This window comes from Leptonotus elevatus, chromosome 1 (assembly GCF_054856555.1).
Source record: "Leptonotus elevatus isolate MCC_2025b chromosome 1, RoL_Lele_1.0, whole genome shotgun sequence".
Lineage (NCBI taxonomy): Eukaryota > Metazoa > Chordata > Actinopteri > Syngnathiformes > Syngnathidae > Leptonotus > Leptonotus elevatus.
In genome coordinates this window covers 19,461,808-19,489,660 of record NC_141239.1, presented here as the reverse complement: position 1 = coordinate 19,489,660, position 27,853 = coordinate 19,461,808, and the positions used below count along the sequence as shown (strand labels likewise).

General features: G+C 40.3%; 2 protein-coding genes and 1 non-coding gene across 3 annotated transcripts; 1 reads left to right on the top strand and 2 right to left on the bottom strand.

The window, feature by feature from the left end:
* The first annotated feature begins 540 nt into the window (after positions 1-540).
* On the top strand, positions 541-6,613 carry LOC147181173 (tubulin beta-2 chain). The gene is made up of 4 exons (XM_086081389.1): positions 541-844; positions 2,183-2,291; positions 3,684-3,794; positions 5,390-6,613. The coding sequence occupies exons 1-4, from the start codon at positions 788-790 to the stop codon at positions 6,457-6,459; spliced, it is 1,347 nt and encodes a 448-aa protein (XP_085937515.1). The 5' UTR covers positions 541-787; the 3' UTR covers positions 6,460-6,613.
* Positions 6,614-11,527: 4,914 nt separating this feature from the next.
* Positions 11,528-22,557, bottom strand: LOC147181171 (desmoglein-2-like protein). The gene is made up of 14 exons (XM_086090327.1): positions 22,160-22,557; positions 20,807-20,920; positions 19,388-19,543; positions 19,162-19,303; positions 18,917-19,080; positions 17,747-17,881; positions 17,489-17,674; positions 17,057-17,334; positions 16,829-16,971; positions 15,588-15,809; positions 15,072-15,302; positions 14,862-14,983; positions 14,467-14,781; positions 11,528-14,336 (listed from the first exon to the last, which is right to left on the bottom strand). Exons 1-14 carry the CDS (start codon positions 22,208-22,210, stop codon positions 13,251-13,253), a joined length of 3,345 nt encoding a protein of 1,114 aa, XP_085946453.1. The 5' UTR covers positions 22,211-22,557; the 3' UTR covers positions 11,528-13,250.
* On the bottom strand, positions 18,497-18,569 carry trnak-cuu (transfer RNA lysine (anticodon CUU)). Its single transcript has one exon. It is a non-coding gene; the product is annotated as a tRNA-Lys (tRNA).
* Positions 22,558-27,853: the final 5,296 nt, after the last annotated feature.

Here is a 27,853-nt window from a genome sequence, read left to right as displayed (position 1 = left end):
TGTCTTCATGAGCATACTCAATATTGAAGTAATCCAGTTACATTGCTTTAATATTATGGTACTTGGATTACGTTACTAACAACATTTTTTAGCAGGTAACTTGTAACTGTAATGGATTACATTTTAAAAGTAACCCTCCCAACCCTGCAATTGACTGACTTTACCTATTTCTACCACTGCAGCCACTACTAGCCTGTGGCTAGCTAGCTAGCTTGCTATGCCTAGCTACCCCAAAAATGCATCTTCACACCTTAGTGTTGTTTATTTAGACTCCAAAGTATGATGTATTGATCAGCCCACCATAGATAGAATGGTCAAATGTTTATTTTTGTTTTATTTTTTTAAGTGTTGATTCACCAAAAAGGTGTGGTGAGATGACATCAGCAAAAACAAACGCGATGTAATGTTATGTACCGGATAAAAGTCATCTAATCTTTCCACATACAAATTCACATCTTTCATGCGCCACCTGCTTGACATAGAACAGCATCATCATGCTGGTGAGGCAGACCGATGATGATGATGATGATGATGATGATGCTGATGCTGCTGATGATGATGATGCAGCACATTCGACGCTCGTGTCTGCTGCATCACAGCCGAGCTCTGCCATTGGCTGCCGGAGGATGCTGCGACGCGAGGAACGCGTCTGACAGGGGCGCTGACTCGGAGCCGCGCCGCATAACCGCAACATTGACAAGCACACGCCGGCCAGGGCGCGACAGGAACGAACGCACCCAGCAGACGACCCACCCCAGTCAGCCATCATCCATCGGCGCAGCACACCATGAGGGAGATCGTGCACATCCAGGCCGGACAATGCGGCAATCAGATCGGGGCCAAGGTACTTAATTCATTAAATGCTGTTAATACCTCTCAACCGGGAGGTTTGGCACATTTAATTATAGAGAGAGGATTAGGGTTGGTTGGGTGGGCTTAAGTTTCATGTTATTTTGATACCCAGCACATGCGCACTTGCTGAATGGAGACCTCGTGAAGGGCGTGGCTTTTGTCCTTGAATTTTCTGTTCAGGCGCAGCATCCTGGGCTTTGTGTGTCTTGCTCGTTCTGTCCAAAAGCACGTTTGGTTGTTTAAGTCAATATTATTTTTTAAACAATGAAACATACAGGCAGGAGGGGTTTGTGGTGTTATGTATGTTCTCCCTGGCTTACCCGCATAATCCAACAACATCCATGTTAGTTGACTACAGGGTGGGGGAGGGGCAGGGGGAGGGGATGTCGTGTTACAATAGAAACATGTACATTTGTCAAACAAATTGAAAACAAAGAAATGTATGTTAGATTAATTACAGACCAAAACATGTATGTTAGGTTTAGATTAGATTACATTTTTTTTATTTATTTTTTTTTATTTATTATTTATTTTTTTTCTAAGAAAGATTAGATTACATTTAGAGCACATAGCATAATGCCAATAAACATATATGCTACATTAAAAAACATGAAAGTTACATCGATTTTTGGTAATAATGACAAAACCTAGGTTCTAAAAATGTGTATTTTAGGCGAAATAAAACCAAAAGCAAGTATGCAACATGAACTAAAGTCAACATTTATTGTTATTAGACCAATTGAATATGAAACGTATGCTAACACGAATGTAAGTTTCATGAATTCAAAACAAAACAAGTTAAAACATATGTTAGCTTATAAACATAAGAGAGAAATTGAAGACGGAAACACGTATGTTACATTGATTAACAACAAAAAGACATGTATGGAAGACTAATCAATGAAAGAGCACACTCTAAAAAGAGAATTGTTGACCAAAACAGTTAGTTCATAAAAACATGTAGGTTAAACTAATGCTAACATGCTAGCCAAAATGAAGACAAAATGCTGTGTCACATATAAGCAAGATAAACAATGTACAGTATATTAAGTTCAAACAAAAGCAAGTGTGTTAACCCCAAAACATGCATTTCAGATCAATTGAAGACAAAAATAAGATAATTAAAGACGGCAAACTGCATGCAGGTGTGAATGTTTGTCTGTGAAAATGTGCGCTAAAGTATTGGAACGCCCACTGGAAGTGACATTGTGAAAATGTAATTTGGTCAAAGATTTTGGGGCGGGCACCCAACGAGGGTGTCTGAGTTTGGACAAAAGTAGTAAAACAGGAAGTAAAAAGGTGAAGTTTGAACAACACCGTTGTTTTGTAGTTCTGGGAGGTGATCAGCGACGAGCACGGCATCGACCCGTCGGGCAGTTACCAAGGCGACAGCGACCTGCAACTGGAGAGGGTCAACGTGTACTACAATGAGGCTTCAGGTAAACAACAAATCAAAACTAGAAGTGATCTTCGGCACGAGAAAGTAGGTCCGAACACAATTGAGAACAGTGAACAGCAGCTAAAATATCTTTCTGTCTTTTTTTTTTGTCTCCATCTCCATGTCCACCTCCACCCGTGTGCCCGTAGGGAGCACAGGTATCTATCTGCACTCTCATCTCATCTCGCTGCCTCCTGCTTTTGCTGCAGTGGGGTTACTTCAGGTCACAATTCACTGAGCCTTCGGAGTCTGTCACATTCATTTGCAACTCCACCTTTATCTATCTACCTACCTACCTACCTCTCTCTCGCTCTCTGTCTGTCTGTCTAGGTAGCTATCAATCTGTAAAATTGTCAGATTTGCATAGTCGTATAGCCTATCATCTAGAAAGAAAGGTATTCTGTCACGATTGTCAAATATTTGACAAATCTTATGTTACTTTTTTTTCTTCTTTTTTTTATAAAAATATATATTCGGTTACAAGGGTGACTGAACTTTTGGGATTTTTTCCCCCAAATGTTTCCATTTTTAAAGACAAAATATTACATAAATAAAGCAGTGTTTTTGTAACAAATAAGCATCAGTGATGAATTAAGTTGCTAATATTTATTTCAAGAAAAAATACTATTAATGTAAGAAATCATGAAAATAATGATTTATGAGACCAAAAAAATTTCATTTCTTTAGTTTAAGTACAGTAGTGTACAAGAAAATATGATTTCAACAGAAAATTGGAATTTGTATTCAGCCCTTTTTTTGAAAAATGTGATTCTATATGTATTTTTAGAAAAAGTCATATATATTATTTTTTCAAAAATTTTTTGTTTTAAGTTGTGATTTTACATGTACGTAATATAATTAAAAAAAAAAGATAAAAAGAATATTAATATATATAAAATTATCAATTGAAATATTAGCAGAAGACACTTTTTTGGGGAAGAAAATTACAATATGTGCAAAAAATAAAAATAGAAAAAAGTAAAAATGTTTTTTTTTTAATCTTATTTTTCCTTAAGAATGAGCTGCAGTTTTTCAACTAAATAAGTCGCGATGCTCTGAGAATACAGTCATTTTTCTGTGGAAAAAGTCATAAAGTTGCTAGGAGAAGAAAAAAGTGGTTACTGGTTAGTGCTGAGCACAGGGCCTCATTGTTCAAGCAAAGACAAGGCTTGAAAGGAAGACACATTTTTGGGAAGGGCCTTGCTTGAACCCACTGTGCCGACCTCAGCACTTTAAGTGGCCCAGTGGTCTGGAAGAAGTCTTGCAGTATGTTGCAGCACTTTGCTGGAGCAACAACAACAATTTCATATGTCAAGGACAGATGGAGAGACATTCAGTCCCTAAGTGTGGAATGACATCAACCAGTTCTTCTCTCCTCTTTGTCATCCCCAAGGCAGCAAATTCGTCCCCCGGGCCATTCTGGTGGACCTGGAGCCCGGGACCATGGATTCGGTTCGCTCGGGCCCTTTTGGGCAGCTGTTCAGGCCCGACAACTTTGTCTTTGGTGAGTGGAATTATGATGTCCCGCTGAGCCAAAGGCACACACAAACACACACAATAACTGTGTGAGTATCCCGAGAGCACTCGCCACATTCCACAGCGCACAAGCCTTCACGGTATTGTGCGAGTGGAGTGATGCATTGTTAGCGAGGCGCTACGTGACACGCTGTCAGCTCTCCTGGTGGTCGCAAGGGAAGGGCTGCCAATAAAGCCGTCAACAAGTGCAGGCTCAAAGCCACTGACACGTCTTATTCATTCTCACCCTGGCTGAAAGAAACAGCGACACAGGTAGTCCTAACACTGGAAGTGTAGTGGTTCACGTAGCTAACTTTTGTAGAGGTAGCGCTGACCACTTCACGGTTGAATGTTCTAATTCAGCCGGGATGGGTTTTTAGCAACCCTGAATGAGGAAAACAGTAGTTCAGTATCAAATATACAGACAGTCATTTACTTTTCGCAGTCTTACTATATCAGGGGCCTGCAACCCGTGGCTCGTTCCTACTTCCCCTGTGGCTCCATGTGGATCTCTAAAAAAAAATTGTAGAAATTCATAGGTTTTTACATATTTTTTAGATAAAATATTTTTCAAATGAATTCATGATTGAGATAAAAAGAATAATTAAATATTGCAGTCCAAAATTTGTAATTGTCAGAAAAAGAGATAAAAAGTAGATGAAGAAGTTTTAAAACTGACCTAAAAATGTCAAAAAATTTAATATAAAATGTCCAGAAAGGAAGAGTAAAAGCACAAATTTACCATAAAATGTCCATGAAATTGCCAAAAATGTCATATGAGAATTTTAAAAAAGGCAGAAAAGAAAACATTCAACAATAGAAGGCAGAAAATTACCATAAAATGTCTTTGAAATTGCAAAAAAAAACAATAAATTTAATTTTTAAAAGTCAGAAAAGAAAATGTTAGAAACGTAACTATACAATGTCCAAAAACAAAAAAAATCCAAAAAATGACCATAAAATGTTCACAAGAATGGCAAAAGTCAGGTTTTAAAAAAAGGCAGAAAAGAAAACGTTTATAAAATAATTATAAAATTTCCCAAATTAAAAGAAAAAATCCCGAAAATTACCATACAATTTACACAAAATTGCAAAAAAAAAAGAAAAAATCTGAAAATTGATAACAAAAAAATGTCCCCCCCACCAAAAAAATTGCCATTTAATGTCCCAAAAAGGACGAAGAGGGGCAGAAAATTACATTATGTCAATAAAATGGCCCAAAATGCCAGAAATTTGACAGAAAGGCAGAAAAATCTAAAAATGTATGAAAACAAAGTATGAAAAATTACACACACAAAAATCGAAAGATGAAAAGTTATTGGAAAATAAATCTCGTATGTATTGGATGCTGCATATTTTTCTGTTATGGTGCAGCTCTAATTAGCTCTTGAGCCCTCAGTCAGTACATAGACTAACACGAACAAACAGTTTTGCGGCTCCAGACTGATGTTTTGTGATTCATTTGGCCTAAAATGGCTCTTTTGACAAAGTAAAGGTTGCTGACCCCTGTCCTAAATCAACCACACAAACCAAATCATACTGGATTAACGGATGCAAATTTATGACGGAGCAAACATCCCGCAGGTCAAAGCGGAGCGGGAAACAACTGGGCCAAGGGTCACTACACGGAGGGAGCCGAGCTGGTGGACTCGGTTCTGGACGTGGTGAGGAAGGAGTCTGAGAACTGCGACTGCCTGCAGGGCTTCCAGATGACCCACTCGCTGGGCGGCGGCACCGGCTCCGGGATGGGCACCTTGCTGATCAGCAAGATCCGCGAGGAGTACCCCGACCGCATCATGAACACGTTCAGCGTCATGCCGTCGCCCAAAGTGTCCGACACGGTGGTGGAGCCGTACAACGCCACGCTGTCCGTTCACCAGCTGGTGGAGAACACGGACGAGACCTTCTGCATCGACAACGAGGCCCTCTACGACATCTGCTTCCGCACCCTGAAGCTCACCACGCCCACCTACGGCGACCTCAACCACTTGGTGTCGGCCACCATGAGCGGGGTCACCACCTGCCTGCGCTTCCCCGGCCAGCTCAACGCCGACCTGCGCAAGCTAGCCGTCAACATGGTGCCCTTCCCCCGCCTGCACTTCTTCATGCCGGGGTTCGCCCCGCTCACCAGCAGGGGGAGCCAGCAGTACCGCGCCGTCTCGGTCCCCGAGCTCACGCAGCAGATGTTCGACGCCAAGAACATGATGGCGGCGTGCGACCCGCGCCACGGCCGCTACTTAACCGTGGCGGCCATTTTCCGCGGCCGCATGTCCATGAAGGAGGTGGACGAGCAGATGCTGAACATGCAGAACAAGAACAGCAGCTACTTCGTGGAGTGGATCCCCAGCAACGTGAAGACGGCCGTGTGCGACATCCCGCCGCGCGGTCTCACGATGTCGGCCACCTTCATCGGCAACAGCACGGCCATCCAGGAGCTCTTCCGCAGGATCTCGGAGCAGTTCACCGCCATGTTCCGCAGGAAGGCCTTCCTGCACTGGTACACGGGCGAGGGCATGGACGAGATGGAGTTCACCGAGGCCGAGAGCAACATGAACGACCTGGTGTCCGAGTACCAGCAGTACCAGGACGCCACCGCCGACGAGTTGGGGGAGTACGAGGAAGACGAATTGGAGGACGACGACGGTCGCCATTGAGAAGGCGCTGCCCTGCGAACTGTAAGCCGACTTCTGCAGAAGAGATGTCGACGCAGATCCTCTCGCTAGGACACGTGGCTTATTATCAACGTTGGTGAAAGCCACCATTGCTGTATGTCTGGTCAAAACAATAAAGTTTAGCATTAAGAAATAATTGCTGAGTCTTTTTTTCTTTTCTTTTTACACAAAATTAAAATGCCCACAAATTATATCTAGTTCAGCAACTAAGGGTGGGTGGGCGTGTGTTTGGTGGGGAATTCTTTAAAAATGCTGAAAAACATAAATTATACACTTATATATAGAAAAACTGGGTGCAAGAAATACAGTTTAAGGTTGTAATATCACGATTCACCACTAGATGGCAGACATGCCTTAGTTGCATTTACTCTCAAAACAGATGAGAGTAACTGATCCACTTCATGGGTCAATTTGACCCAACTTTTTGGGTTGTTTGATACAAAATGACCCAAGTAAAGGATCTGACCAATATTTATTGAACCAACTAGTATCCCAATAATAATGAGATTTTGAGTGAGGTTTTTTTTGGGGGGGGGGGTGAAAGAATGCACAAAATGAATTCTTGCACCAAATTTTTGTTTTGTGCTGTCCTTGGATGGTTATTTTTATGTACGAGGGGAAAAAGAAAAGAAAAAAAAAACGATAGTACAGTATGTTATTTTTTGTGTGCTTCAAATCTTTGTTTTTCAACAGTGGATATTTTATAACATGCATTGAGAAATGTATTATATATGCATTTAAGCTGCCCATAACTCATCTAGTTGTAGGAAACAATAAACTGTAATAGTGCAGGGGCGTCAAACGAAATTTTCATACTAATTAATTAATTAATTAATCATTCTTCTCATTGTATCAGTAAATTTACATGAAAAATTGTGTCTAGTTTTGAAATCAAAAGTCAAGGATAATAGTTTGTTCAATTACTGTTCCAGTCACGATAAAAAGGCAAACAAAAAAATTCTTGCAAAATCTCAATTTTATTACACGTTGCAATTTGAAAATTTGGTCAGGATCATGGAAATTGACATGTATGATTTTGCTTTTGAGCGTCACATAAAAAGATGTGGCGGGCCGGATCTGGCCCCAGGGACTTGAGTTTGATAGCTGTGATATCAGGGGTCGGCAAATTAAGTATGGCCCACCTACGGCCTGCTTCATTCTTTTTACTATCAAGAATGCATAATATTTGGTGCAAAATTTTGCTAATTTTTCTCCCTAAAATTAGTTACTTAGATTTGCCGTTAATAATTGAATTATAATGTAATAAAATGTGCAGGAATTATTTCTTTATTAAAATAGGCTATTTAAAGAAATCAAGCATTTATTGTAAAATTGTTTAATCAAAATGTATTTATTATTTTTCATATAAATTTATCTCATTAACTCTTTGACTGCCAGACGTTTTCAGAAAAGGGATGCCGCCAGTGCCAGCCGATTTAAGCATTTTGACTGATTTTCAAGGTCCACAGAAAATGTTCTGTTTGGACTATGGAAACACACGTACTACCAAATGAAAGATTGGACTTTCATCTTTCATCAGAAAAAAAGAGTTTGTTTCTACCTTATTCCGTTCTTTAGTAATCAACAATAGAAAATGGTTAGTTTGACCCAATTTCGCCTGTGTTGGACCAAAATACGGAGAAATCAAGCTTTTAGTGAAACGATATTATTTCATGCATTCTAGTGAATTTGACACTTCTTTTTGTCCATGAATGATGCCACAAACACCTAAATAGTGCTTTACTTCTATAAAACACTACCACCAAGAATGAAAAAGTGTTTTTTGATAGCAAAATACGTTTATTTACATTCAACAGTGTAACAATTTGACAACAATTTGGCAAACTATTTACAAATGTGTGCAACTGTGGTGCTATTTACAAATATGTGGATGTTTCAACGACAGTTTTTCTTTTTGTAACACTCTCCTGCGTGCAAAGAGACGTAACAGCATTTGCACAACAGATTGCCTCTTCGCGTGTGCCACTTTCTTGCAGGCCGTTTTTTTCCGGGGAATAGCAAGTATATACTGCAGTGTGTCATCACGTCTAATATCAGGATCATGCTACGGTTACGTTACGGTGGTGTTACGTCTCGCTTCCCCGTGTCCTTCAGTTGCTATACCGGGTTGGTAGGAGATGTTCTGATCCATTTTATCCACTCCATTCATGGTGGCATCGTAGTCCAGAAACAGTGTCTTCTCCGTGATCAGACTGTACCCGCTCCTCCGATGAATATGCATTGGACTCGGGGTACTCTTCATTGTCCGATCGAATGTCCGCTTGTGCAGCTCCGCGTTTTCCGGCGTTAGCAGCGCTAGCCGGTGAGGCTTTATGACGAGAGAATAACGGCCGCGTATAGCTTCCAACTCCGGCGAGGTTGACCATCATCATCATCATCAATGTGCATTGGTCGATGCTTTTCGACTACTCTCCATCGCCCGATCGAATGTCCGCTTGTGCAGAAGTACCCGGCCGGCTATTGTGCGCGTTTTCCGGCCTTAGCAGCGCTAGCCGCGCTAGCCGCGCGTAGCCGGTGAGGCTTACTACGTGATCGTAAACACGTCCAGGCTTCCAACTTTGGCGTCAAACTCGCAGTCATCATCATCATCATCATCAATCTGCATTGGTCGATGCCAACTCTCCATCGCCCGATCGAATGTCCGCTTGTGCAGAAGTACCCGGCCGGCTATTGTGCGCGTTTTCCGGCCTTAGCAGCGCTAGCCGCGCTAGCCGCGCGTAGCCGGTGAGGCTTACTACGTGATAGTAACAGGCCAAAGCTTCCAACTTTGGCGTAGAGCTCGTTGTCATCATCATCGTTGACATCAATGCGCTTTTTAGTATTGATTGATGCTTTCCGTCTTTGAAAAAAATGCTCAAGCGTGAGCTGCTTGCAACCGGTTGCTTGGGCAGCCATTGTGGGCTTATTCAGCCATGTCTCCTCAACACTCTAGCTCCGCCTCACGTCTTCTACTGACGCCCACGGTGGGCGGCCCATCCAACCTTGTGCAAAGAGAGTCATCGCTGCCCTCTAGGGGCCAAAACGAGTCTTTGACTAATCAGATCAGCCTGATTCTTTCAGCACAGCTGCCCAAGGCTTTCCTGCACCCGTTTTTGAAAAAAAAAAAAAAAACCATAGGGGACGTCTTTTAACGTCCTCGGCGCCCTTCCCTAGGTTTATGCTAAACGTTTTATAACGTTTATGGCAGTCAAAGAGTTAAAGAATCTTTGTGCAGTTTGTCACTTTTTACTCACAACTGCCACCTCTGGCCCAAAGCGAAACTCCGCCCCTCTCCAAAGAAACTGTGGTGTGCAAAGTCCGCACACTCTACTATAAAAGGAAGATAAAAGCTGTTATGTGCAGTCAGAGTAAAACAATCAGGGCTCTTTGTACTCATCTTGGCATTGAGTGGAGCATACATGATGTAGAAAAAGCGTTAACATTACCTTTTTAAATGGCACAATGCACCTTTAAATATTGGTAAAAAAATGTGTGTAATTAAATAAAACATAGTAAAATAAAAATATTAATTTTGTGCATGTGTGTGTGATATGTAGTACAATGAATAAATAAATCAGCAAAAAAAATAAAAAATAAAACAAGATACTGACACCGCAAGACCATATATTACAAGTAAAATGTATTAAATAAAAGCAATTAAATTAAAATCCAAAGTGTTGTGCATAAAATTAATTATTGTAACTAAGATTTAAAAGCGAAAGTTTAAAAATTAAAACAATCAAACATAAAAAAAAACATGAAACAGGTGATAAAACCATGGCGCAGAGTGTACAAAATAAAATGCCATTAAAAAATATATATATATATAATTTTTTTTTTTTTGATGAAGCCAATTTGAGTTTAATGTGAAGTAACCGCAAATACCCAAATAATAACCTTATTTTTGTTTATAATATTGTTTATATTTATATATATATATTTGTCATAATATTGACATTAAACTGCGAAGAAGGCGTTATGAAGTGAAGTGTTATGAATCACTGACAAGCACGCAACTGCTCCATCAGCAGTATTGGGAGACTTGACGAACGCGGACGCTGTTTCTTTAAATGCGACCACACCCAATCTCGTCTGTCTGTCTGTCTTTCAGGAATGCCTCATTATGAAAACATCTGCATTGACATGACTGATGACCTCTCACACTGTAGAGAAGCCTGAGGTCTTATAATAAGCAAATCTTGTCAAAAGGAAGTGAGATAAAAAACAATAAAAAAACAAATACTACTCTACCAGACACATTATGATCAATTATACAAAAATGCTTGTGTGAATTTCACTGGAATGTTGAGAGCCGATTAAGTGACTATGAGTCACTTCTGCTTTCTCACCATTGACTAGACGAGTAAGTAGGAGTGTGTGTTGGGCGGGGCCTATAGTGATTTGAAGTACAATGGAACACAGATGACGTCGCACAAGTTGGAAAGACATTGTGTGGAAATTGTGTAAGCATAGATTGGTGATAGACTATTATTTTTTGACGCTATTTTCCTACATAAACTTGGTACCCTCAGTATATAGTTGTTACGGCCGCCATTTTCCGTCACTACGCATGGAATGCGACATAAATAACAATGGCGGCGTACGTCCAAATAAAGTTTCTACTAAATGTATTAAACTGGAAATGATTTTTGAAAAATGAAGCTGTTATTTTAGTAACAACCAAATAAATAATAACACCATCATGCATGAATGTTGTTTTTTTTATAATGACAGCTTGGCTAAAAAAAATCCATCATTTTCTATGATAAATAATACAGAAAATTAATTCAGCGGAATGGATTTTTGTTGTTATTCATCTCCCAGATGTCAACTAACAAGTGCTGCTCTATCAACTAAACCACAAGAAAACATGATTTCAGCATTTTTAAGCTGTCTTTTGTTCGTGGCAAGGATGCGTGACAGTGTGTACACTTGACAGGGAAGCGGTTTTTCAGTACGTATTTCCCGCTTTTCAGCGTTAGCCATTGCTACATATGCCCTCATTATAAGTGATGAATGTGTCCGAAATATAGAGAGCAAGACAACAACCTGCTGTTTAGTTTGTTTTATTCAATGACAGACATTGCAGTCTTTAATGCAATAAATGATATTTACATTCAGAATGTTAGAACTTGCACGAAATATTTGCATATCAAAAGCAAGGGGAGAAATAGTTTTGAATACATCTGCTGGAAAAACAATTAATAACAACACATACACACACACATACACAACTTTGAACAGCATTTTTGTAAAACTAGAATGGAGTGCAAAAGAAAATGAAATGTACTACATTCATTACTCAGGTTTAAGAAAAAGGTTGTCTTTTTTTTTTTTTTTTTGCAAAAGTGCTTTCAATGTGGTATTTTAATCGATCTATTTTACAGCAAGAATCCAAATAAACAGCCCCCGATTAGTTGCACTATAACTAAAGCTCAATACTTGCAAGGTCGGCTCCAGGCATGCCTAAAGTTAAACTATTACTAACTGGTCACTTTTCAGAATAACACCAAACACATTGTGCACTGTGAGTGCATGAAAAGAAGCTGAAGCCTTCGATTTTCTTCTTACTGCTCTGTTCTGAATGGCTGAACAAATTATTGATATGACCATTGTCTTTTTTTAAGATAAAGAATTGATACACCACCAGCACCGTATATTCACTCTGTAGTGTAGACGTATATATACAGGCATTTTTGGAATAATATTAAACAACAGTATGTTAGAATGTACGTTGAGTGAAACTGGAGTTTAAAATCAACTGTTGAATGCTGCGTGTGGAAAAATTGTCTATGACGAACTGAGATGATCATAATTACTGTAATTACTTTTACCATTTTTTTCCCAATAGGAAAAAGGAGGTGTTGATTTGGCGTGTTAGCTTGCCAGTTAGATAGCTAGCTAGCTAGTTTTGCTTTAAAATATGCTAGGGTGACCAGATTTTCAAACTTAAAAACCGGGACAAAATTTTTGCTTTAAATCAAATATATAATAAATTCTCACCAGGACACATTATGTAATTATCATAACAAATTTGATCGCTGGTCAATCTGGTTGTGTTATTACGTTAGCAAATGCTAAATCTAGGTTGACAGTTGAACAGCACTAAGTCAAAGCACTCACCATTATCCAATCTTTTATGCTCGGCCCCGGCACCTATTGGAAGCTGGCTGTGCTGTGCCGTTTATCTTACGGCGTTCCCACATTGTAACAATATAAATATGTCGCCAGAAAAGCTCGGCTTGCGTTGCTTGGGTCTGACCGGCAACCGCAGCATTAGGTTAGTAGGACTACATTTCCCATGATTAGAGACGGAAGCAGGAAGTAGTTCTAGTTCCAGTATGACGAAAACATGCCTGCTAGTGGTTTAACAGTTATTCTGGTGTGCTGGCTTCTTCCAATATATCTATTGTTTTTAATCACTGTAGTGTGAAACTACTGATCTTGATAAGATTGTGTTGAGCGATTCATATCCCCACGTTGGCTTTTGTTTTGCGTTTTTCTCAAGTAAATAAAATATGTTAAACATTAAACCAAATTATCCTAAACTGATTCAATAGCGACAGTTTGTAAGAAATTGGTTCAAGACCCACTACCAACGTTATGAATATTGAGACGGCATAAAAGATATCAGCCCGTGTGCATGTTCATGTTGTTGTGAATTCTAATCATCAAGAATGGAGGACATAAACTGACATGTCCAGCAGGGTGTACAGTAATGAGTACAGTGAATGCAATTTTTCCAGTGGACAGGCCGACAGCAAACATCTACTTTAAGCTCTAGACGAAGAGTCTATGTTCCTCTCTGTAACCGACACCTTCTTGCGCTGCTGCACCACAACCCTCTGGCCGACTTGCGACTTGGGTGTGGGTTTCAGGACAAAGTCCTCCTTTGACCCTGTGGAATCTTGAGAAGCCAGTGAGAAACTCTTAGCCCGAACACTTTGACCCCTGACGTCCAATCCTTGCTCACTCGATCCCCAACCTGTCTGGACTACGGATACCTGTGCACCCCCGCCTAAAGATCCCTTCTCCACTACCACAACTTGTCTAGATAAGGTTGCTTGCTCGCTAGATCCCTGACCGGTCTGGACAAGGGCCACCTGTGCACCGTGTCCCCCACCTGTAGACCCATTCTCTACCACCAGTACTTGTCTTGGTAAGGTTCCTTGCGCCACTTGCCCTACTTGGCCATCCACAAGCACCATGCCCTGAGATCCTTGGAGGCCGCTGACTTGAACCAGGCCTTGTGTCATCCCAATTTGACCCACGCCCTGTTGACTGACTTGGACCAGGCCTTGTGTCATCCCAACCTGACCCGCCTGCCCCACTGTCTGCTGGGCGCCTCCTGCAACAAGCACCATCTGGGGCTGGGGCTCAACGACATACATGGGCGCGGCGGCGTAGTACAAGGCAGGCTGTTGCACGAGCAGCGTTTGACTGGGAATCACGACGTTGTCTTGGACGTGCACTTTGGAGAGTGTGCATGATCCCTCTTTGACAATTGTGGATGCACCAGATGTTACCTTGGAAGTTTGGAGAGTGTCGATATGGACGCGATCTCTTTCTCTAACGGTTTCAGTGTGAGTCTGGACATGTTTCTGAGTGGAGGGCCTGACAGGAGTCACCGGTCTGGCTGTTGGTTGGATACATATGCCCGCATCCACTTGAGATGACCCATTGCAAATCTCAGCCAAGGTTTTGAATTTAGGGTCCAGGTCATCGAGGAATGAGAGGTCATTGTCGTTCTCGTGGAGGCTGCAGCAGCCCACAGAACCTGACAGAGACTCCCCGCCCTCGTAGTCATAGACTAGTATGCCATCCTTCTCCTGGAACTGCTGGGCAGCATGGTTGGACTTCTGCAAGAAAATAAAACAATCATTTATTGAGCTGAGTTCAACTAAGCGGTTTGTCAAATCTTCGGTATGGCCCTCAGAGGACAAAGGTTCTCCATCCCTGTTGCCGTTCCTGGCGTTGTCTGGTACTCACACTGGAATAGTATTCCTCCAGGAAGTGATCAGACACCGCCAAGTCGTCAAAGGCCCCGCCTCTGTACTGGGAGACGTGACCCTGTCCTGTCATCATCCCGCCATCAAAGCCGCTCATCCCTCTTCGGCCAGAAAATCGGTTGTACTGGTTGTATAAGTGCACGTTGTCTGTAGTTAAGATGGAGTGTTCATTGCCAGAGACGACTCCTCCATGACCTTCAACCAGTCCCCCAAGGTAGCCCTTTCCTCCGAAGGTGTTGATGTCCTTGAAAACAGTCACTTGTCCGACATCTGTTGTGTGGAGGGGAGGGACGTCCTATGGGATAAAAGGCCAAATCTTATCATACATTAAGATTTTTTGTTGTGGGTGTTGACCAACCAGAAAAATCCAAGTACCCTATCTTCTCCTTGGCACTCGGTGTGGTAGGAGATCAGCTGCTGTTTGGTATCAAACGGAATGGCTTTGAAATCTCCTGCAGTTCCCCCACACAGGCAGAACAACAGCAGAAGAGGCACCACTAAGACAACAAAATAACAGATCACAAAGATGAATTCAAGACCATCCACGCCACATCCACGTAAACAAAAAATGTTAAACACACTCACAGAGCAGCAGCAGTAGTCCCAACAACAAGAGTAAAATTCCGGAAACACCAAATTCTGAATGCCTTTCGATGTGGGCCACACACGTTCTCGTGTTTTCCTCACACGTGCATACAACCACGTCCAGCATCTGAACGTCAGCGCACGACACTCCTTGCTGGTCCTTGATCTCGACAGCCACTTTGTACATGCCCGGCCACAAATGCTCTTGATCCCGCAGGATTGCAGTCGTCGCTGAAATCAAAGACGATTAACGCATTTTAAAGCGGGAAAAATGTAGTGGTTGACCAAAGACAAGACGTTTGTCAGCGAAGGAACACTAAAGATAAAATTGCTCTTCACAAACGACAACAGTAAGCCTGAGCAGCAAGAGATTAGACTACTGCGGCAAAGTAAAAACAATAAAGTATCAGCTAACGTTAGCATGTGTCTTCGGCGATCATGACCAATGTGTTGTATCAATAAGCTGAGCACTACAGACTAGGACATTGTAGTGCCAAAACGTGTCTTCAGTCTTACCATTAAGATGCTCTACCGACCACTTCCCTTGGCTCTTCGTTGAAATCACAGCGAACTCAAATGGGAACGAATTGGGGAACTCGTCTTCATCTACGGCCGTGACGTAGATGACGTTTTCGCCGTAGCACATGGTCTGACTTGTGACGGTTACTTTGGGACAGTGATCGTTGAAGTCTTTCACCTGAATGGCGATGGTCCCCGTGGCGGTCTTTGAAGACACTTCTAAAAAGCCAAGAAGCATACGCTGAACGTAAATCACGAAACATCTATCCATTCAATTTCTATAGCTGTCATGTTGCAGCTGAGCTATCACAATCGGGATTCGGGCTAACGTGGACAAATCACCAATCACATGCACACCGAGGGACAATTTAGGGATTTCAGTTAAGGAAAACAAAGTAAGCATGGGGGAACTCCAAGTAGGAAGGTCGGAACTGGGAGGCACACGTGCTAAACACTAGCTCAGCGGTCTGCAAACTTCGGCTCTCGAGCCACAATCCCTCTCCTGTGGCTCCCTGTGCATCTCGAAAAAATATTTGTAGAAATAAATATTTACATTTTTTTTTAGACTTAAGTTTCTTTACATTAATTAATTAGATACAAATGAATAATTAAATATTCAAAAATTGTCAGTCCAAATTTTTAATCTGTCAGAAAAAGAGATGAAAGCTAGATGAAAACTTTTTAATTACCTAAAAATGTCAAAAAAAAAGTGACCATAAAATGTCCAAAAAGGAAAAGAAAATTACGATTAAAAATTAACATAAAATGCCCACAAAATTGCCAAAAATGTCATAACATTTATAGCACAAAAAAAGGCATAAAATGTCTATGCCATACATGTCCATAAAATGTCCAAAAGAGGAAGAAAATGACCATATGTCCATAAAATTGCCAAAAATGTCAGAAATTTGACAGTATGAAAAATTACAACCAAAAAGAAAATCTAAAAATAGAAGATGAAAGGTAGAAGAAAATGAATCTCTACTTATTGGATGCTGCAGATCTTTCTGTTATGGTGCACAGCTGCAGCTCTAATTAGTGCTTGGGCCCTCAGTACATTAGACTAACACTGTTTCCTTCATCACGATGTTCAAATGTTTTGCGGCTCCCGCCAGATTTTTATTTATTTGGCATAAAATGGCTCTTTTAACTGTAAAGGTTGCTGACCGCTGCACTAGCTCATCGTGCTGCCAAACAAAACGTGAATGAAAAAAGAAACGTATTTGTACAGAACTCACCCTCACTGATGCATATGATTTGGGCGTAGTACGTTCCATTGATCAAAAATTTGGACTCTCGATCCGGCAGTTTATTCAGCCTAATTTCTGCAGTTTTCCCGTCAACGATCAACCAGTTGTCATCGTCGCGGTATTTAACATACCTGGAAGAATCAGAAGAGGTTTTGTCTTGAGTGTTAGTCAAACGCGAAACGCTGTGAAGTGTATTTGTACAGCAAAATATCAGACCTCACGTTGGTGGCCGTCTGGTGCGTGTCGCTGTCAATTGCGGTGTAGGTGGTGATGACTGTGTTGATGGAGATAGACGAGTGATCCTCAGACAGGGTCACCACTTTGACAGACGGCTGGAACCGAGGACCTTCCTTCTGATTGACCACGTTGATCTTCACCGAGTATGACTTGGAGATTATGGAAGTGGAAGTCGAGGAACTTCCGAAATCATACTTGGCCTTGTTCGAAACAACCACCGCCAAATTGAGTGACTTTATCTCCTCGTAGTCCAGCTCCTGTGTAGCACAAGCACAAGTACAGGGTCGGTTTTAAGAGCTTTCATCCATTTTCTTAACCGCTCAACCGGTTAAGGTCGCGAGTGAGAAAATCAAGACTGGTGGCCAGTCAATCACAGGGCCCACAGACATATACATCTTTCAAAACGTTTACCTTTTGAATCATTATGATCCCCTGGTTGGTCTTAGCATCGGTCGTGATGCTAAAATAGCCTCCTTCGTTCCCTGAGATAATTTGAAAGACCGCCAACCAGTTGTCCGAGTATTTCAGGTCCAAGTCGATCGCCTGGATCCTCAGCACTTCCACGTTGATGGTGTTCTCCTCCACACTGCCCTCATACTGCACACAACAGGAGCTGAAGTACACCGAAGGGATTGTTTAAAAGATGATAGTAATGTTGTCTTGTCGTACCCATTCTTTTTCCAGAGTGGGGACGTTGTCATTTATGTCCAGGATTTTGATCTCAATTTCGCCCGTTCCTTCGTTTCCTTCGACCTGTCCATTCAAATCCGAAACTTTGACCACCACCTTGTATGCATCTTTTGTCTGAAAGAATACAGTACATTCGTGAATAAACCTCTTGCAAACTCAGTTGTCCCCATTAGGAAGTCTTTACCCTTCCGTTGTTTTGTTTCTTAGAGACATCCAAAATATTCACAGAAATAAATGACAGAAGCACACAGTCACGGTGGCCAGAGTGACGACGGTTCATATACCATTAAAAATATATTAATGTGTGAAAATTCCTTCCTTGGTGTAGGTCTGCACTCCCATGACTATGGCTTTTCCATCCATCCATTTTCTTAACCGCTTGTCCTCACTAGGGTCGCGGGGGTGCTGGAGCCTATCCCAGCTGGCTACAGGCAGTAGGAGGGATACACCCTGAACTGGTTGCCAGCCAATCGCAGGGCACACAGAGACAAACAGCCATCCATACTCACAATCACACCTATGGACAATTTGGAGTGTTCAATTAACCTGCCATGCATGTCTTTGGAATGTGGGAGGAAACCGGAGTACCCGGAAAAAACCCACACATGCAAGGGTGAGAACATGCGAACTCCACCCAGGGAAGGCCGAAGTCCGGACTCGATCTCACGTCCTCTGCAATGGGGGGCGAACGTGCTAACCAGTCATTCACGTGCCGCCCAAACAAACTACCGCCCAATGTGAGGCTCGAACCCACGACCCTGAGATTAAGAGTCTAATGCTCTACCGACTGAGCTAACCGGGCTTCTACTATGGCTTTTTCATTCCGTAGTATTCATCCCTCTTGTTGAGGTAGTGTCGACCCCACATCAGCGAGAACTTGGCAATGGAGACAAGGAAAAACTCTTGTCTTATGAAGAAACCTCAAACAGAACCCAGGCCCTACCCCCTCCCAACCCACACTGAGATTGTTTCACTCCTTTGGTGCTGCAGTTGTGGTTACCGAGGCACTTGAAATGGGCTCAGCAGCTAAGTCTTTAATGTCCGTTTGTGAACACTGGCTTGGATGAGTTGAGGTCATCCGTTATGCTGGTAACACAAGAAACAAACGCAGCCAAAAACCATTGGCGAGTTTCCAGTGACGCGTCTCACCTCCCTGTCCAGTGTGTTCCGCAAAACCGAGACATCTCCGGTCTGAGAGTGGATGGAAAACAAGCCGGCACTGCTGCTCGTCTCCACGATACTGTAGTAGATCTGGGAGTTGATGGTTCCCTCTTGATCTGCGTCAGTGGCGATCACACTCATGACAATCGTGCCTGTGAACCAATGATCAATGGTTAAAAAAATAAACAAATAAAACTTGTGATAACTGTAACCAAGCAGACGTCGTCCAATACCTGCGGCACATGATTCCTTTACAGACCCCACTTGGCCTACTTTAATTACGGGTGCATTGTCATTCTCATCAACCACAGTAATTCTGATGTCAACGTCCTTTTCGGCTTGAGTCCCATCTACATATTTCGCCACTCCTTTTAACTAAAAACAAAAAACAAAGAAACCTCGGGGTTTACAACGTGTCATGTTTGGCTTTAAGTTGTACATAGGCGTAAATGATCTTACATCATAAAATGCAATCTCCTCTCGGTCCAAAACTTTATACGCTTTCAAAAAGCCAGTTATTCGGTCCACCCCAAATATGCCAAAGGGAGGCTCGTCAGCACCAGGCCCCCTGAGCGAATACAGTATCGTCGTGAAGTTCTCTTTATCAGAGCGAATCTGTAACACAAAAACAAAAGGATTTGTCAAACACACAACAATAATAGAACATTTTAGAATATTATTCTCAATGATGTGAACAAATGTGAGTCAGTTGTTGCATATGATGGCTCCTTTTTTGGTGCACGGCTCTGAAAAGTAACATTAGCATCTAGCGCTAACACAAACTGTGTGACATGTGCCCAGGCTGGTCTTACAATCCTTTTTTACGCAACTCTTAGCGGTAACATTAGCACCAACAGTATGGCTACCAAAACACATTAAGTACTGTGTCATGGCTGGTCCAGCAAAATAGCTCACGACTAAAGTAGATACTACACTGCCGTGATAACGATAGGCTCACCAGTTCCATCAAGTGAGCAAATATGACACCAACATGAGTGGTACATTTAGGCTACAGATAAAGTGGATAAGCCCCAAATGTCAGATACAAGTACTTTTCTTTTTTTTCTTCTTTTTTTCTGTCTGATAGTAACGTTAGCAACTAGTGATGGGAAAATGAAGCTTCATGAAGCACTTGTGATATTTTTTGACTCCTCTAGATGGCACTCTTGGTTGAAAGATGCAGTGGAAATGTAATCAATTTCCTTTGCACTAGCCTTTATATTTAAACCAAGAGCACCATCACGGGGAGTCAAAAAATATCACAAGTGCTTCATGAAGCTTCATTTTCCCATCACTATTAGCAGGCTGGTCCATCAAAATTCATCAAATAATTTTAAGGCACAGATATTACATACAGTTACTTTAAGATTATATCATTAAATGTAAACTACCTCTAAGTTTCAAATCCATTATATAAGTTGTACGGCGTTTAGTAACATTAGCATCAAGGCTACTGCCACCACCACAAAAATATGTATCCATCACTCATGTAGGTAAATTTGTTTTTTGTGGCAATGATATACTAGTCTATTCTCTTTTATATGAGCAAATGTGATATCAAATGCTTTTTAAATAGTTAATTAACATATTTTAATTAAAGGTCCTTTAATGACATGAATACGTGAATTAAAAGGGTTATATGTTTAAATCCAAATCCAAATATATGTGAACAGCCACTGAGAGAATGCTTATTAAAAGGTAACAGTGTATGAGAGGTGCGAAAATGGAAAGAGTCTGTTGAACTCATGTTTAGTCGCCCTCCTTTCAAACAATTCAGAATGTAAGCAGCCTGGTTCAACTTCATGATATCACCATCACACAATATGTTTTTGCCTTTTCTCATTGTTGTAAATGACACATGTGGGAAAAAGCACACACTCTGCCAATGTTTATTCCGGAGTAGTCGTGATTCTCCTTCAGCTGCCTGGGATGACGAATCCAATCTCTTTTCTGCCTGTGCAGCCCATTTCCTTCTGCCCGTACAGGAACAAGCTGCAGGTATGCACAAGGAAGGGATACGGGATGGGGGTGGGATTAAAATACAGGCTGTGAGAAGTGTGTCCCAACCATACACAAATTGGCCGTTTCTCAAAATCTTTTTTTTTTGCACACTTGCATAATTTATTCAGAGCCAACATGTTTCTTAAGTGTTTGACTTTCAAGTTCAGTATATTCAAATGTATTTATGTTGCATGTTCTTCATAAATATTCCAAACTTGATAAAATAAACCATTAAATACATAACTAAATGTAATTTGACAAAATGCACGGATATTTTTACGAGGAAATGAAATGTGAATACACGATGGTCTTCTTTTTTTCACGTCAATATTTTTCATGAGTCTCAGTCTTAAATAATACCATAAAATGAGCAACAAATGCATGTGTGTAAATTGTATAATTCATTGAAGTTGTGTAAATGAAGAAATAATATTTAAAAAAGTATTTATGTCTACAACATAGACTCAATCTTAAATATTTAAATAAAAAATAAATTCATATTCTGTATACATCTATATTGTCATAGTTATCAATATCTAAGACAAGGTTTTTACACAATACATTTGACTTTTTAATGTAATAATTCCAAATTGATTTAAAGTTAACATATAAAGAAATTTTCTGATAGCTAAGCTATTACAATCCATAATTGTCCGTATTGAAAAATATACAGTACAATTATTTCAAGTAATAAATTCACTTTAATAAAAACTTAATTACTATTTTCATTTTATAATGTAGTCTTACTATAATTAAAATAACTGACATTTCACTTTAATACGTTAATAAATACTGTCATGTTTAATTTATCTACCCTAGCCAATTATATACTGCAAAAATCTGTCAGTACAGTGCAATGATGATGCTGTTAATCATCTCTATAATAATAATAATTATTATTATTATTATCATCATTATTATTATTATTATTTTTATATCATGTCATTTTAGATTAAATTCGTCATTATGGTTCAACTTTTCCTCTTTCAGATTGGAGACCATCTGGTACCAGCAGCAAAAATCACAACATGCCATCAAAAAAATCGCCTTTCTGACATGGACACGAGAGCTACACGCGTTGCCTTTGCTTGCGGCCCAAACGCGACGAATTCCACTCGCACTTCAGGCATTGACGCGCTGCCATGTCGTGACACGCAAAGCCCCGAAGCCCCACCTGAGTTAGGTCCGTTACTCGCCACCCGAACTACTTTTCAAGCGCTCCACACTCACCGTCAAGCAGCCAAGTAGACCCAAAACGATGCATCTCAACAGCGGAGCCATTTTGGTCGATGGGAGAAAAAAAGTCCACTTGTTAATCCTCCGCTTTGTGGACGTTAATTTCCGTCTATTGTTGCAAGGCAAACTTTGACCCTTCGCGGGACGAGGAGGAAGAACATGTAGTGCAGCGGGCGGGTGGACGAGCTGGTCCCTCCCTCCCGTGGCGAGCTACTGCTGATAACGGGCGGAGAAAGGAGGTGCATTGGTGGTGGTCATCCACTTTGTGCATAGCTGACATATTTCCAGCATACAGTGCCGACCACAGATGCAGCGCAGCAATTTGGGGTGGATGCTAGAGAAATAAACTCGTGAAACTTACAAGGGAAACTGCTCAAGCTAAATTAATTAACACTAGACAGGCCTGCTGCTCACATCTAATCCATTGTGATCTTTGCCCTGGCTTCAGATCTCCTGGTTTCTAGGTTTGGTCACGTGACGTTAGCAAACGGAGCCGTGATTGGTCGTGACCTGAGCTCTGAGCACCTGGGATGTCATTTTCAGTCGAATGCAAGTGACAAAATGTGGTTTTAAAGCAATTTGTTATACGTGAAAAATAATGAAGTTGTCAAATTAATTATACGGTAGACAAAATATCAACATTTTACTGCTGAAAATAGGTGAATGAGTCAAGTAGTTCTAAATTGAGCATAGTTTAAATATTCATCTATATTCATACAGTACATGTATGTTTTTTATTGTTATTTTAAAAGATGAGATGAATAATATACCAATTACTGTACAGTGTTCCCTCGTTTTCCACTGGGATTAGGTTCCAAAAAATACCCACAATAAATGAAATCCGCAAAGTCGTTAGCTTTATGTTTTACATTTATTATAAATGTTTTAAGGCTCTAAAACCCCATCACCACGCAGTTTATACACATTTCTCATCGAGGCATTTACATTTTCTCACATTTTTCTCTTGCTTAAACGTTCTCAATGTTCAAACCTTCATAAAATGTATAAAATACGTACATTACTGGTAAAAAAAAAAACTGCAATATTGCACCAAAATAATCCGCGAGACTGCGAAAAGTGAACCGCATTATAGCGAGGGAACACTTTTATTAACTAAAATATACACTATATACATATATATATATATATATATATATGCAAATGCATATTGCTGGCATATTGGGCCGAAAACCTCAAGTCTCAGTTTCGTAACTATATTATTTTTTCAAAAATCTATTCTGTTGGTCAGTCAACATGTGTGGGTGATATTTTAATTTTATTCATTTATTTATTTTTTTTACAAATTATTGCTTAATCTAAAGTGTTGAAAATGGCTTGCTCTCGTTGATGATGTAACATGCTGGTTTTTTTTTGGGGGGGGGGGGGTTCTTCTGAAAAGTCACTATTTTGGACTGCTTTTTATATAGCGCTTAACTACACGATCAAACCCACAACCTCACGGATGGGCACGACCACTCAACCACTGATCCATGTCGCCCTATTTTGGAGGCACAAGGTTTTTCTGCCTATGCAAAATATTTAATTTCCTTAAAATATTCCTTTGTTTAAATCAATTATTTAATGAGCTCAATGGAACACAATTTAAGGACATAAGTAAGGGTAAGGGAAATACAGATTTTTAAAAACGTGTTAGCTTTAAATGGGTCTTATTTTTACTTTTCTGAGTGTATGTGAGGGCGAAAGGGAAATCATAAAACAAACACTTTTTAAAATTATTATTATTAATGCCTTCATCATAGTGATTAGCATGCCTGCCTCAAAGTTCCAAGATTCTTGGTTTCAATATCAACTCTGGCTCTCCTGTGTGGAGTTTGCATGTTCCCTTCATGCATATGTGGGTTTTCCCCACTCCCGCTTCTTTCCATATTCCCCAAAAATATTCACATTGAAGACTCTAAATTGGACCACGGAGAACTAGAGTTGCCTAATGCCAACTTGTCTTGAGTGCGGGAATTGATAAATAAATAAAAAGATAGTCTAAATCAAGGTTAAGTATCAACTTTGGACGCAACTTTCAGTGGTAGCTATTAACTCATTCACTCCCATTGACGCCTATAAACGTCAAAAATTAATTTTAACTATTTCTATTAGTTTAACATTTTTTTTCCACTTTTGTTAACAAGAGTATGAAAACCTAAAAATTTTTTACTAATCTTTTTTGGGGGGGGGGGCATCAGGTGCAAATTTTTTTTATTGTAATTAATCGCATGACTTCAAAAGTTAACTCACGATTAATCACAAATAAATGTACACATTTTTTTTCTCGGTGTTCCTGTTGTTAACAGAAGTGGAAAAAAATGTTAAACTAATAGAAATAGTTGAAATGAATTTTTGACGTCTATAGCCGTCAATGGCAGTGAATGAGGTAAATGTTACTTTCCTGCAAAATGACAAAAATGCCATTAGCCCACTGTAGTTCTCAGAGGCTCAATATTCGGTGTGAATGTTCGTGTATCTTCTGTTTATGTGCCCTGTGATTTCTGGTGGCCAGTCCAGGGCGGACCCTGGCTCAAATCCCAATACCTCACAATCAACAGAACCCTTCCATTCATTTCTGCACTCACTGTTGCAATATTGTGCGTCTGCCGCTTGTGTCCTGTACATGCACTCACAAAAGTGGACCGGCCACGCGTGCTGACACATCCGCACCGTGTAAACATCAGACAAAGTGACTCATTTTTAACGTTAGCAGAGTCTCGCAATAACATGAATACGGACCTTTTGCACAATGGGAGGATTTTTATCATATACTCGTCATCGCCTTTTTTATCACTAAAACCATCTGTTCTCCCTTTTGTATCACTCCAACTGTAAATGATGCAATTCTTGTGTGCGTGTCAATCCCAGAAACACACAAAGACAAGATTTCAGTGTAAAAAGTGTAATTATGCCAGATCATTTCCTCTCCGCCACTCCCCGGGCTGTACTTTGCATCGAGACAACACTGTCAGCCAATGTGCGCTTCTTTCTTTATCTGTTCCTGCCCGCCTCGCCCACTGACTGCATTAAACAAACACGCGCTCTAAAAAGTCAGAGGGAATGCTACACGGTGCCAAAGGTGTGATCCCAGGGAATGTCACAGCCATGGGGTAACTTTTACACGCATGTGAGAACACATCAGTCTCAAGGCAGGCCAATATATCATGCATATCTGCATATGTTTTAATCGGAGTGGTTTTTATTAGTTGACTATTGATCAAAATTGCCTATTCATCCACCTTCCACTAGTCCTAATTAGGGTCAACTAAAGTCTAAACTTTGGGCAAGAGGCAGGTTACACCCTGGGAGGCAGAATTAGACAAACAATCATTCACACGCTACATCCTAAAAAGTGATACCATTCAGGGTTTGGGGTGTGCCTCCAACACGGAGAATACATAATTGGGATTCCATAGCAACACTCACGAAAGTGCTGTCCTATACCTTGTGCATGAAGTGATGTAGCCTGCTCCGGTTACGATTGATTCAAAGCTTTGACGATAAATGACCTGAATGAATACATGTAAATTCTAGCTCGATGAATAAACTGTATATACCTCCACCAAGCATAAGGCAAGATGTTATGAAAGAACTGAAGCAGCCTGAAGATCTCTTATTGATAAGATTGATCTACAACGGAAAGTTAAGCAAACACCTGACCAAACACGTCCGACGGGATTTCGTTTAACTCCCTGGCTCCCTCTGCAGTAAGGAAGTCAAACTTACACTTGAGTGACAGTGGTGAATTATCATCGATCATCTAAAACCCATTGAGGAAGCCAAACACGCAAGACAAAACCAATCAAGTGACCGAGATGTAATGAGTAGCTAAATAAGTCAAGCTAATATGCTAAAAGCTAACATGCAGTGTCTGTGCTATATCATGTCTGGTGTTAGCATCCATGCTAGCACTAACACAACAGGAGCGGTGTTGTGGCTGGTGAACCAATATTATAGAAGGCAAGAAGTTATGAAAGAACTGAAGCAGCATGAAGATCACTTATTTATATTTGTTTATTGACAGTCTACAACGGAAAGTTAAGCTATATCATGTCTGGTGTTAGCATCCATGCTAGCACTAACACAACATAAGAGGTGCTGGTGCATCAATATTATAGAACACATACAAACAATGAGAGATGCTATTCTCCCTTACAACAGGCTAATGTACCATCAACATGACTTTGAAGGGTCTACTTTAAGATTTTTATTTTTATTTTTTTACATATTGTTGCTCTCAAGTATAAACACACCAACGTGCCACAACATGGTCTAATCATTTCAGTGTGTGTCTGTTTGTAGCTATAATCATTGCACACAACTATGAATAATAATTGCTAGCATGAAGGTCATAGCGCCTTTGACTTTACAGTACAGTCAATAAGAAGGCTGCCACGAGTGTTTCCATGAGTTTCACCCCAAACTTATATCTCATTAGCACAAAGCTAAATATGAAGGTGTGTGTTTGTCAGGCGTCTCGCCGGAAGGACTACCAAAACGCATGTGAAACACCCACTGGAGTCGCCACTTTGCCACGCACACGCCCAGAGAGAGGTTACATAAGGTGCACCTCATAGGTTGACAGTCCATTCAAGCACACACGCGCAATCTTGTGACATTGATGTGACTTTTGCATTGAGATTAAACATACAATGGCACTGAAGGTGCGCTAAGTTTGGACACGTGCTGATGTTTCTATTAAACTGAAACCCAAAGCTCTGTAATGACACGCTGGAGTGAGACGACTTGTTGCAGTTTCTAGGCAATTTTTCAAAGGAATATAAGTAAAAACACAAACCGCTATTTTCATTGCCACAATTCAAACCCTTAATCTTAAAATTGTGACACAAATTTTCTCACCACTTAAGACACTTGAGCTTTTATTTTATTTTATTTTTTATATATATATACGGAAGCGTATTGCATTCACTTGGGAAAAAAAACAACTGACTCATTTTTTGGGGGAGTTTTGTTTTTTTGAGTATTTTTTTCATTTTCTGTTTTTCTGAATATTTTTATCTGTTTTACTGAAAAATAAATTCTGTCAAAAAAATATTCCGAAAAACAGGCTGAAAAAAAATATTCCGAAAAACAGGAGGAACAATTACTCAATAAAAAAGGGGAAAAAATATTTTAAAAAACAGGGAAAAAAATTATTTAAAAAAAAATGGAAAAAATGTATTCCAAAAAACAGAGCTGGTGTTCTGTCTAATAGCGGAAGCGGACACTTTCCCGCATACCTCCATATGCAATAAGATGGTCATGTTTACTTACTGGCTCTCAATAAAGGAATGAATGTGTATACTGTATTGTGGTTTGTTCTCTAATCTCTGAGGAAAATATTCAAAAAAACAGAGGAAAATATATATTTTTTAAACAAAAAAAATACTCAAAAAATAGGGAAAAAATATTCAATAAAACAGAAAAAAACCCTCAATAAAACAGAAAAAAAATACTCAAAAAAACAAAGCTCCCCCCAAAAATGAGTCAAGAAAACAGGACTTCTTTTTTTCAAGTGAATGCAATCCGTAAATATACTACTATTCATGTTTTAATTTTATTTTATGAAGTTTGTGCTCTTGGGAGTCCAACATGCAAGTATTTATAAAGGAACTCTCTTTCGTACATCTTTCTTACAATTTCTCACAAGTTCCACATTATTGAAACACTGAAATTCACAGCAAATTG

What these genes read in the sequence shown, in the direction of transcription:
- LOC147181173 (XM_086081389.1), top strand. Translation starts at nt 788, where the DNA reads ATGAGGGAGATCGTGCACATCCAGGCCGGACAATGCGGCAATCAGATC. An exon ending in GTACTACAATGAGGCTTCAG is followed by an intron (nt 2,292 to 3,683) that starts GTAAACAACAAA and finishes GTCATCCCCAAG; the next exon opens with GCAGCAAATTCGTCCCCCGG. An exon ending in GCCCGACAACTTTGTCTTTG is followed by an intron (nt 3,795 to 5,389) that starts GTGAGTGGAATT and finishes AACATCCCGCAG; the next exon opens with GTCAAAGCGGAGCGGGAAAC.
- LOC147181171 (XM_086090327.1), bottom strand. Translation starts at nt 22,210, where the DNA reads ATGGCTCCGCTGTTGAGATGCATCGTTTTGGGTCTACTTGGCTGCTTG. An exon ending in CAGACGGCCACCAACGTGAG is followed by an intron (nt 16,972 to 17,056) that starts GTCTGATATTTT and finishes TGATTCTTCCAG; the next exon opens with GTATGTTAAATACCGCGACG. An exon ending in AGTGCCAAGGAGAAGATAGG is followed by an intron (nt 14,782 to 14,861) that starts GTACTTGGATTT and finishes TTTATCCCATAG; the next exon opens with GACGTCCCTCCCCTCCACAC.